Genomic DNA, 12,084 nt, shown 5'->3' with positions numbered 1-12,084 from the left:
TGTGTGTGTGTGTGTGTGTGTGTGTGTGTGTGTGTGTGTGTGTGTGTTTGTGTGTGTGTGTTTTGGTTTTTTTCCCCCCTGAAGCAAGCTTTCACCATGTAGACCAGGCTATCATTATGTAGACCAGGCTTGCCTCAGACTCGTTTCTGGCTCTTACATGCTGGGATTAATTTATTTTTAAAAACAGTATCTTTCATTTTCCTGGTACTGGTCAAGTAGACTAGGCTGACAGTCCAGGTATCACAAGGAATTCTCAACCTCTCCAGCATTGGCATTATAAGTACACTGAGGGCCAGGTGGCTCAATGCCTTTATTCCCAGTACTCAGGAGGCAGAGACAGGTGGATCTCTGAGTTCAAGGCCAGCCTGGTCTACAGAGTTAGTTCCAGGACAGCCAGGGCTACACAGAGAAAACCTATCTTGGAAAAAAAAAAAAAGGGTAGTGCACCTGGAGAGATGGCTCAGCAGTTAAGAGCACTGACTGCTTCTACAAAGGGCCTGGGTTCAGTTCCCAGCATGTGGCTGCTCACAACCTGTAAGCAGCCCCAGGGGGCTGATGCCCTCTTCTGGCCTCTGTTGGCACTGGACATACATGTTCAACTTTCATACATACAGTCAGTCATGAGCATAAATATAAAAATAAACCTTTAAAAACAGCCACCTGTATGCCTCTGGTTGGTTGGTTGGTTGTTCTGGGAGGGTTGATTGTTTGCTTTGTTTTTAACATGGGTTCTGGGAGTCAAACTCAGCTCTCCAGCTTGTGCAGTTGGCATCCTTACAAACTTAAGCCATCTCCCCACCCCCAGCTTTGTTTATGAGACAATGGTCATCATCTCTCTGTACCCTGGACAGGCTTTGATCCTCCTGCCTTAGACTTCTGGGTGCTCAGCTGGCAGGCATGCACCTGTTTTAAATGTGTTTTGTTGCAAACACATTTAAAACATATCAGCTAAAGCTACATGAGCCCAGACCCTTCCCATACACAATGGAAGTCTGGGGCTGAGGGTCCATGGCCCACCCGTACCCATCACTCACCAAGCTCCCCGCCGTCCACAGAGAAATCGTTGTCTAGAATGACCCACTTAATGATCTTGGCGCCCACTGAGGGTGCCTCCGAGTTCACATCCTGGATGCCCTGGTTAATGAATTCTGTGACCAAAGGGTCACGGTCATATAGGACATCTGACAACCAGGTGGAATGGCTTCGAAGCTTCCGACAGCAAGCCACGGCCTCACTGGTCAGGTTACCCCGAGCCTCTCCAGTCTCTGGGTTTATCTGACACTGTGGAGAAGGACAGAGTTTATGTTTTGTAAGCACCCCTCTAGGGGACCATACCCATGGCATAGGAGCTCCAGGCTATAGGTATCAGTGCATCAAAAAGCCTGGCTGGTCCCACAAGTAAGGGGCAGAGCCAGCCTGCATCGCAGTGATCATGCAAGCCCTACAAAGCACACATCTTGGAGTTCATTCTCCCCTTCCACCATGTGGGCCTTGGGGGTCGTCTCAGGTTGGTGGGCTTGCAGCAAGCAGCCCTTACCCACTGAGCCATGTGTCAAGCCAGATCTCTCCCTCCCCAAAGCCCAGCTTCTCAACCAGACTGTGGTTGATATCCTCCACTTGGTACCTTGATGCTAATGGCCCTGTGTCCACACTGTGAGGGACAATGTTTACAGGGGAAATTCTAGATCCTTCTATGCTGCTAGGCACTCTGCACCCCTTCACAGAACCAACAAGTAGAGCTGGGGTGCAATCCCTCATAAAAGCTGCCTCGGGACACACTTTCCATGTTAATGGACCAGGATCTAGAGTCATCATAAAAACACACCCTTGGGGTGCCTGGCTTTCCAGAGAGGCTTAACCGAGACGAAAATGCCACAAGCAGGGTTGGTGAATCAGTTCAGTGGCTGAAACCTGAGGCAATGAGTCTCATCCCTGGAACCATGTACAGGGTGGGAGGAGAGAGCCCACTCCACGAAACTGTCCTCTGACCTCCACGCTGCTGCTGTGTACATGGACACAGATGATGATGATAATGATAATAATTTAAGCCAGGCATGGTGGTGTATGCCTTAAATTCCAGGACTTCTGAGGCAGAGGCAGGTGGATTTCTGTGAGTTTGAGGCCAGCAAGTTCTACAGAGTGAGTTCCAGGACAGCCAGGGCTTCATAGAGAGACCCTGTCTCACACGAACAAAAATGACTTCCTTAAATTTCATTACAACTTTATGTGTGTAAGGGTCTGTGTATATGTTCATGTGTACACAGTGCATAGAGGTCAGAGGTCAGCCCTCCTCAGATGTTGTTCCTCTGGCACTGTCTACCTTTTTAATTCAAGTCAGGGTCTCTCACCGGCCAGGAGCTTGCCAGTCTACTCCCCAGCACTAGGGATTATAAAGTGTGCTCCATCATGCCCAGATTTACACATGTAACACAGACTTAGGTCCTCATGGTTGTAATAGCAAGTGCTTTATCCGTGGGATGTCTCTCCTGGCCCTTACATTGCTTCTGATTAGGTATTTAGTCTCAGTGACAACAACAACAAAAAGCCACTAAAATGGTGACTAAGTGACTCCCATCCAGCCCACCCTCCTTCTGGACTGCCAGAGTCTTGCTCCGTGGGTACCTTCAATGTGAGGAGGGCGCACAAGTACGGGGCATCCTGGCCCACCAGCATGGCGTAGCGCACGATGGGGATTCGCGTCCTCACCCTCTCCTCGATGGGAAAAGGGTTGACCGTTTCCCCAGAGCTCAGCTTGATTAAATCTGAAGCAACAAAGAGAGGGGTTTGTCTCTGAAAAGCCACACCAAGCGGCTTATAGGGACCAGGGTGGGGCACAGCCTGAGACAGCCCCTTCCCTAGGGAGTAGAGCAGGCCATGTGCTTGCTGTGTGTTCCTCACCGTTACTGTTCCCCATGATATAGAGGAATTTGTCGAAATCCAAGAAGCCCAGGTCATTCGTGTGTAACCAGCCGTGGATGTCCACCTTCTTCTCTGTGCTCTGCTTGTCTCTGAGGTACCCCATGAATACATGGCGGCCCCAGATACTCAAGTTCCCGACTCCATTCTGGTTCTCCTTCTCAACCTTTGTGTGGGTTTTGGGAAGCGCCTTCCCAGAGCTGTGGGCACGGAAAGGCGCCATAACGGGGCTGACATGCTCTCCCATCAGAGCACAATACCCCTTGGGCTTCCGCCTCTCTCCCCACCCCTTCACTGTCTCTCAGTTGGAACAAGGCAGCACAGAAAAAAACATGAAATAATTCAGGTTAAGGCCCCAAAGTGCAGTCAGGAGAGATTGACACATTCACACTGCCTACTCCGGGTGAGGCTTGGGTCAGTATGATTGGCTAGAGGCAGCCAAAACAACCAATTAGAATGCATTTGCAGTTTTAGGATTCAGCCCAAAGCTGGGTGTGATGGCACATGTCTGTCATTGCAAGGGGATTGCTCTAAGTTTAAGGCTAACTGTAGTTACACAGGGAGATCTTGTCTCATATAATAAAATGCAACAAAGCTGGGCAAGAACTCATGCCTTTTATCCCAGGGTTCAGGAAGCAGAGGCAGACAGTTCTCTGAAAGTTTGAGGTCAGCCTGGTCTACAGAGGGAGTTCCAGGATAGCCAGGGCTACATAGAGAAACCCGGTCTCAGAAAAAAAAAAAAAAAGCTCCCACTTTCCCCAAACCCCCCACCCCACACACAGGGACAAGAAAGCGATACTGGCCTTCAAAACTGGCCCCAATCATAGAAGCAGTGTCCACAGGAGCCCCATCTGTCACTCTGTTGCCAGGCTCACTCTCTGAGGGAGGCTGCCCACCATGTATGGGTACCCAAAACATGCTTGGTACTTAAAGAGGCCTGGGTCCTACCTCCATCACCACCCCAGCCCCGCACCACAGAAACGGTCCAAATGAAGGAAGCCACGCCCACGAGGCTTAGCAGTCGCCTTTCTTTAGAGTGGTCTGAATCCAGGGGATCCCTGGATTGGGCTGCGGTCCCAAGGGAAGACAGAGGCCTGTCCAGACCCACCTCAGAAAACGGTAAGCCTGGAGGTTGGACATAGTGTGCAGTCCCGTGCACTCCGACAAGCCGTAACACTCCATGATAGGGATGTTCATGCTGAGGAAGAAATCCAGCGTGCCACTCGGCAGCCCCATGCCCACGTTTAGAAACTGCTGGCAATGGTTGAGACCCAGGAACTTCCTCGCAGGCTCGAAGGTCAGTCTCTTGGCCAGCCCGAAGCACAGAGGCTGGTGGATCTCCCTTTAGAAGCAGAGCCACGGAAGAAGCAGAAAGTGTGACCGCTGCCCCCAGGTCCCATCTGCCCCGCACCCCGGGCTCAGCACCCTGCACCCCGGTCCAGTGCCTGCCGCACCCCAGCATCCGCCTCTTGTTGGTGCGGAGGCCCATGCGCATGGCCCAGCGGTCAATCCTCCTGCGGAAGGCGGTGGAGTCCAGGTGTTTGGTCTTCAGACTGTCCAGCATGCGGTCCCACACCCACGGAATGCCACAGAACGTGGTGGGCTGGACCTCGCGGAGCAGCTCCATCAGGAAGCCCTGAATGGGACGGGATGGGGTGCTGGGGGACACCCATGCACACTAGGGACACGAGGCGGGAAGCTTCAGCCCGGGGGTGGGGGGTTACAGGATGGGACTGGACCGAGGACAGCTCAGGTGACAGGCAGAGGGAGAGACGCAAAGGCCAGACAGAGGCGGGGAGATGGAGGGAGCATGCAGCATTCTTGCCCTTACACTTCTCACTTCAACCCTGTACCTCTCTCCCCACAGCAGGGAGCAGGGTGACCATTCCCACTTCATCCCCCACTCCCACCCCTGTCTTTGCTGCCCACCTAGGGCCACTGTCTCTCTTACCCACAGCGCTCACCGTGCCAGGGGTTCGTGGTAGCCCACTCCACGTCCCTGACTCTAGCGAGGGGAAATAGACTGTCCCAGCCACGGAGATTGCCACCCAAACGTCCAAGATCTGTATTCCAGCAAAGCAGAGTGGCAGATAGCTCACGAGGACCTCCTGACCTTGAGGTGGACACTTGTACCCAAGGCTTTGGACCGTGGCTGCTGTAGTCCATGTGATCTGAAAGGCACCTTGCTAGGTCAGGTCTAGGTTTTTCATTCCCAAAGTGACCAGGCTGGGACAGCCCCTCAGAGAGGGCCATGACTCACGTTGTCATGGCTGAGCATTATGGCCTTTGGGGTCCCTGTGGTACCCTGGTTGTATACCAAAGCACAGCACTGATTGGGCTTCTGAGCATCGATGATTTGGTCTAGTTTTTCATCCGATATGCTGTCCGCAAGGTCCAGGAACCCTTTCCACTGCAGAAAGGCTGGTTAGTGGGCACTGGAGAGTAGAAACTATCGCAGACGCCCTCCCAGCCCACCCACCTCGGCTTCACCTGTACCCTGGAATATTTTTCAGCCATTAAAAGGAAAGGCGTTTGATGCATGCTCCAAAATGGAGAAACTCAGAGAACATGATGCTAGGCACCCAGGGACACACTAAAAGATCCCACTTTGGGCTTTCTGGACTCGCATCCTGAACTGGGCTTGGCCTCAGTCTCCAGGCCTGTGACTGGCTGTCCTCCCCTTACTCTCCTGTTTGGACATACCGAGTATAGATTTGGCTGCACTTCCTGGATATCTTCTCTGTATTGTACGATGGCCTTGAGATGCTTCAAGTAGCCCTGGATCTGCAGGACACCATGGGGTCAGCATATTCAAAGATAAGGGCCCCGAGACCAGAGATTACTCCACACACAAAAGGAAGGACACTCGATGGTCTTCTTTGTTTTCATGACTGGGGAGATGGGGTCTCCTGCAGCCCAAGCTGGAGTCAAACTCACTAAGTAGTTGAAGATGCCCGTGAACTCTTGGTAGGTCTTACTGCCATAGACTGTTTTGTGGTGCCAGGCAGGGATGGGTGAGTGCTCTGCCCACTGAGCTCAGTCCCAGTGTGTGTGTGTGTGTGTGTGTGTGTGTGTGTTTTAGTTTTATATGTACATGCCTGCACATCTGTATATGCACTGTGGAGACTAGAAGACAGCATCAGATGCCTTCATGGTGTGGAGCCTCACACATGCCAGGCAGGTGCACTTCACTGCTAAGATACACACCTCCATTTCTTACCGTTCACTTCTATTTTGATTTCATTCCTGACGTGTGTGTGCATGTGAGCGTAGGTGCTCACAAAAGCTTGGCATTCGACTGCTCTCTACTCATATCATTTTCTGCATTTACTGTGTATGTAACGCAGGCGTGGGTGTCCCATGGGTGTCCCAGACCCCCAGGGACTGAGAGCATCCCAGAGCCACAGGCCCAGAGCATCTTACCTGGTTAACCTTTTGCAGCTGTCTGTCATTATCCACCACGAAGATGTCCATTTCTGAGGTCTCAGCAATGACTTGGCAGGCTTTGGGAGAGTTGCTGCTCAGGATGCCCACAGAGATGCCGCTGGAGAATGATTTAGGAGCTGAAGGCCTACTGGGGAAGGCCGCGGGGAGCCGCGGGGAGCCGCGGGGAGCTGCGGGGTCTTCATGCCCTGTCGGAAGGCCTACTGGGGAAGGCCGCAGGGAGCCGCGGGGAGCTGCGGGGAGCCGTGGGGAACTGCGGGGAGCTGAGGGGAGCTGCAGGGAGCTGCGGGGAGCTGCGGGGAGCTGCGGGGTCTTCATGCCCTGTCGGAAGACCTACTGGGGAAGGCCGCGGGGAGCTGAGGGGTCTTCATGCACTGTCGGAAGACCTACTGGGGAAGGCCGAGGGGAGCTGAGGGGTCTTCATGCCCTGTCGGAAGCTGGGACTCGGGAAACTCCTCCAAAGTTCCTCCAACTGTTCTACATGCGCATAGGGAGGGCTCAGTGCTAGGGCATGGACAGAAGTAGGTAGTATCCTAAAGGAAGGTGCATTAAATGTTGGGCTCTACAGGACATATATGAGTTTGATGAGGGGAAAGAATGCCTGGAAGAGAGAAACGAGCCTGAGAAGGACTGGGTAATTTGAACACCAATCTGTAGCCATGTGAGCTCTCTGAACTCAAAAGAACCCGCCTGGCTTTCAAAGAGGCAAGACCCTAAGACACTCAGAGGACAAGCCAGGTGTCTCCCTTACCCTGCCATGATTGCTCCAATGCTGGCAATCACCCATTCCGAGGAGTTGATACCCATGATACCGACACCATGGAAGCGTTCCAGGCCCACCTGAGGGAGGAGAAACCTTTGTGAGACCCGGGAGACTCAGGAGTCCTCACCCTGGTCTCATAGGCGTCTTCAGCTGAGAAGCTGAGTCCCTCTGGACTGTTTGTCCTCCAAACACAGGTGACACGTAGTGAGAATGCTGAGAGGGCACTGCCACCACATGCTTCTGTTGTCTGTACATCTGTGTGCCTGTTACCCAGTATATGCTGCTAATCACCTGCCCACCCGCCCTCACACTCATTTGTGCCCTAACTCCCACTCATCCATCCATCCATCTACTCATCCATCCATCATCCATCCATCCACTCACCCACCCAACTACCCACCCATCCACCCATCCACCCATCCACTCACGCACGCACCCACCATGCATCCATCTATCCATTCGTGATCCATCTTCAGTGTTACCCCACACACCAGGCTTGTATCCTTTTCACGGAATGTGTCCTCTAGCCCAGGGCCCTTGCATGGTGTATTCCTCTCTAGATTTTCTGATAGCTTCTTCCTCCACTTAGCTGAGATTTTGCTGTCTGTGAACCCCTCCCTCCTTGGCCAGCATACTTTAAAAGTTCACTTCCTCTGGCTCTTTCTCCCTCCCCATCTTCAGTGTGCTCTGGATCACTGACCCTGACCTTATTTATTAGGCTGACTGGCAAGTCACTTCAGGTTTCTTTTATCCCCTTCCCTAATCTGAAGGATGGGGCTTTGAAAATTTCATTTATTCAACAAACACCAGAGGTTGGAACAGTGCCTTCTCATGGAACCAACCAACTGACAAACATGCCACCATGACACCAGGTAGCCAGGAAGACAGCCAAGGTGAGTGGGGCCGAGAGGCTTCCTTGGTAAGCACTTGCTGTGCAGCAGTTAGGATCTGAGTTCTAATTCTGCTGGGGGGCACCAGGAGAACCCCTTAAACACATGCAATTGGATGCACAGGCAATCAGCGTCCTCCCAGTCAGCAGGATGACGTCATGCACATGTGCTCATCTCCATCCCCACAAGGACACAGCACTCACAGAGCAGAACCAACACACATGTCTGTCCTCAAAGGTGGCATGTGGGCTGGATTCTACCATCTGCAGCACGTGTGTATTTTACATTAAATGTATCATACAAAGGGGCTGGAGAGAGGCCTCAGCAGCTAAGAACAGGTATTCTCTTGTGGAAGACCAAACTTTGGTTCCCAGCACTGCATCCGGCAGCTCACCCATCCATAACTCCAGGTCCAGGGGACCCAACAATCTCTTCTGAGCTTCATGCATACACCCACACACATAATTAAAATAAATTGCAGACTTTTTTTTTTTTTTTGGTTTTTCAAGACAGGGTTTCTCTGTATAGCCCTGGCTGTCCTGGACACTCTGTAGACCAGGCTGGCCTCGAACTCAGAAATCCGCCTGCCTCTGCCTCCCAAGTGCTGGGATTAAAGGCGTGCACCATCACAAATGGCCACATTTTTAAAAATTAGTAAAAGATAAAGAGCTTATAAAGTTAGTATATAAACACATTAGATATTAGGTATAATTTTCAGTGTTCTATGCACACACACTTATGATCCACACAACCTACATTATACGTGCAGTACATTTGGCGCTATTTAATATTTTCATGTGTATGTAGATAGTAAATGATCATTGTGGTTTTTAATTTACTTTGTGTAGATAGATGTCTTGCCTACACATGTGCACCATGTGCATGACTGGTACCCACAGAGGTTAAAAAGGGGTATGGGGTTCCTTGGAACTGGAGTTACAGATAATGTTACTGACAGCACACAGATGCTGGGAATTGAACCCTGGTCCTCTGTAAGAGCAGCTGGTGCTCTAACCACTGTGCCACATCTTCAGCCCCTATTTGTATATGTTGTATATAAGAAAGCATACATTATACATGCAAAACCTATGTGTGAAAACTTTCATACTTATGGATATGCACACTCTAGATTTTAATATGTATATGAATATATACAACAGTGGGTATACCTGATACAGCTCTGTATGGTTATGCACATACAAGATTAAAAGACACAAAATATGTGTAACACAAAAATAAAACTATCCTCCATGTCTAATTACACACACATTAACGCACGTTTGATATGCAAAATGAATCTTGTACATAGGGAAACTGAGGCACAGAGGGGTAAATTATTCACTTGACTAATGGTGGTATGACACTCTTGGTGTGAATGAGCAGCCTGCAGTGGAGCAAAAACCGGAGCGAACTCGCTGTGTCCATAACACACAGCAGCGCTGGAGGGGCAAGCATGCGCAGGAGAGGGATGCATCACACTTGTACTTGCTTGCACATGAACCGTACCTTGAGGAAGGCCTTGGCAGCACGCCGGCAGGCCTCGTAGTACTCAATGTAGGTGAGCACCTGCCAGCTCTTCTTGTACTTGGAGCCGATCGCCAGGTAGTGCGAGTACTTTGTGGCTGCACTCATGATCAAGTCAGGAACCGTGACTGGAGGCTCGTTCTCTAAGGGGTTCTTGCCCATGCGCAGCTGCACCAGGCCTTCCCGCTTAGATGTCCAGTAGCTGGTACCTGTGGTGGGGTCAGAGGTCACTCCATTTGTAGGGACAAGAAATGAGGTCCTTGGGAGGAGAGTGAGTCACTCTCCCCAGAACAATCACTTCCCCCACGAAGACTGGAGGAAGAACAAGGAGTCATTGACACTGACCCCAGGTGGATGGAGGTCAGAGGTCACTCTCTCCAAGAGAATGGGACAAAGGACAGGGGTGATGGTCACCGTTCCTTGACCCACAGAAAGGAGGACATGGAGTCATGGTTACTGTTCCCAGGTGGACAAGGCCGTGATGGTTGGTCACATGATCACCCCAGCAAGGGTCACACGGCCACAGGTATCACCCTTACCCTGATACTTGAGCCCTCTCCACAGGACTTCAACCCCCACTGGCCACCTACCCCAGCAGAACAGTGTGGCTCTACTACCTGATCCCAGGAAGTGTGCCCGGATTGAAGAGATGACCCCCTAGGACCCCTGCTGCCAGCCCCCATCCTCTCCCTGCAACCCAGGGCTCCCACCTGGGGTCACTTCCTTGAAGTTTTCTGCTTGTGCCTTCTTCGTTATTGTGCTGTGGATTTTGTTCCTCAAGATGGTTTTTGTTTTCATGAGAGGCTTAGTGGTCCCAGCGTTACCTTGCTCTTTAGGGTCAGTCATCCCCACGACACGGACCCAGCACACAGGTATTCACACACACAGTTACAGGAGGCAGAGGACCAGGTGTACACAGTGGAGTGTCTGCCTCCTCAAAGGGTGAAGTGGATGGTGGTGGAGTTGGCCAGGGAAAGACAGGAACCTCACAGACCAGGGGGGAAGGGGGTGCCAGGAGTGGGTGCTGGCAAATGAGACAAAATAAGCTGGGTGTTAGTGGGGACATTTCCTGTGTGTGGCGTGTGTGCAGACATGTGGAAGCTAGACAGAGGTAGTCAGCACATATCCTCTTCCTCAGCCAGATTCCTTCTTTTGAGGCCTGTCTGGCAATGGCTGTTCACACCCCTCCCCTCCCAAACCCATAGCTTGCCTGTTGGCTAAGCTGGCTGTCAGTGAGCACTAGGGGTCCCCTGTTACAGATATGCGCTGCCACACCCAGCTTTTTTGTGGGAGAGGGGACAGAACTTAGGTCCTCCAGTGTGTGTGTGCCGTGTGAACTCAAGGGTACCCTGGGCTACATGAGACTCTGGAGAGGGGAGTAGAAAGGAGAGGAGAGGGAAGGAAGAGAAAAGAATAGGGTTTCCAGTACCTTCTGTGCCTACTGGACTGCTGCCAGGAGTTTCCTTAGGGGCAGATGTGGTCTTCAGCCCTCTCTCCCCACCACAGGCTGCCACTTTATCAATTGGTATGGCAGTGGTGACTCCCCTGTCCAGCTCTGCACCACCTCTCACTGTAGCCACAGAGGGACAAGCAGCCCCAGACTGGACATCCTCCAGAACATTCCCTTCTACCGTTCAAGTGCAGCTGTTGTGACATCACTGTGTTCCATGAGCCAGGGCCACGATGGCAATGTGACTCTTCTGAGATAAGGGACTTGGTGCCGTCATAGCCAAACCCACACCGTAGCCATGATTAGCTCATGCTCACTGACAGATGAGGGAGCGAGGGTGCGGGTGCTCCGGGAGGACATTCTGATAGGATACCCACGCCAACTGGAGGAACCATAATGACACCGTCCAATGAAATATGCCAAACGAGGGCACATACCCCACTTGCAGGCCCCAGAACAAGTCATAGAGACAGGAAGTGAATGGTGGAGACCTGGGAGGGAATGGGAGTGAGCACCGAATTGGGGCAGAGCCTCAGACTGGGGAGACAGTAGGCTCTAGAACTGGATTGGATGGTAATGATGGTTTCACAGTGTGAATGCATGTTTTGTTTGAGACAGTATCTTACATACATAGCCTGGGCTACATTTGTACTCCCTGTGTAGCCAAGGATGACCTTGAATTTTTGGTCTTCTTGCCTCTACTGTCCCCAGTGTTGGTTTGACAGGCATGTGGTGCTTGGGATGGGACCCCAGGCCTTGTGCACACTATTTGAGCACTACCCACTGGGCTACAGTCCCAGACCCTGATGGTAGCTTTTTGGTTTTGAGATTCCCCATGGTTCTTGAATGGCCCTGTCTGGTTTCATCTTTATTTTTAACCAGTATAATGCACAGTGCTCAGCACTGGAGCTGTAAACACTGTATAAGCACATACAGATATCTGAATAAATGAAAGAATGAATGAAGGAACGAATGAATGATTGGGTGAATAGATGAGTAGGTACACTGGTGAGTGCATGGATGAATGAATGAAGGAAGGAAGGAAGGAACGAATGAATGATTGGGTGAATAGATGAGTAGGTACACTGGCGAGTGCA

At 51.4% G+C, this 12,084-nt stretch overlaps 1 protein-coding gene across 2 annotated transcripts in view; it reads right to left on the bottom strand.

Annotated features, from left to right (window-relative positions):
• LOC114618590 (long-chain-fatty-acid--CoA ligase ACSBG2-like) overlaps positions 1-12,084 on the bottom strand; it is a 28,378-nt gene that overhangs the window by 1,241 nt on the left and 15,053 nt on the right. The window contains exons 1-13 of one of the 2 annotated variants that reach the window (XM_028764371.1): positions 10,967-11,159; positions 10,248-10,561; positions 9,520-9,746; positions 7,112-7,200; positions 6,340-6,460; positions 5,620-5,700; positions 5,177-5,326; positions 4,881-5,087; positions 4,371-4,552; positions 4,025-4,258; positions 2,899-3,116; positions 2,623-2,762; positions 1,035-1,281 (exon numbers count right to left, since the gene is read on the bottom strand). In XM_028764371.1, the coding sequence (XP_028620204.1) occupies positions 1,035-1,281; positions 2,623-2,762; positions 2,899-3,116; positions 4,025-4,258; positions 4,371-4,552; positions 4,881-5,087; positions 5,177-5,326; positions 5,620-5,700; positions 6,340-6,460; positions 7,112-7,200; positions 9,520-9,746; positions 10,248-10,383 (2,032 nt within the window). In that variant the 5' untranslated portion in view covers positions 10,384-10,561; positions 10,967-11,159. Of the gene's footprint in view, positions 1-1,034; positions 1,282-2,622; positions 2,763-2,898; positions 3,117-4,024; positions 4,259-4,370; positions 4,553-4,880; positions 5,088-5,176; positions 5,327-5,619; positions 5,701-6,339; positions 6,461-7,111; positions 7,201-9,519; positions 9,747-10,247; positions 10,562-10,966; positions 11,160-12,084 lie in introns of those variants that run through there. The other variant, XM_028764379.1, reaches the window with a different exon arrangement.

Source organism: Grammomys surdaster, unplaced genomic scaffold (genome assembly GCF_004785775.1).
Source record: "Grammomys surdaster isolate TR1022 unplaced genomic scaffold, NIH_TR_1.0 62, whole genome shotgun sequence".
In the NCBI taxonomy this organism is placed as follows: Eukaryota; Metazoa; Chordata; class Mammalia; order Rodentia; family Muridae; genus Grammomys; species Grammomys surdaster.
The sequence above is the reverse complement of the archived record's forward strand: the minus strand, read 5'-3'. Positions and strand labels throughout refer to the sequence as shown.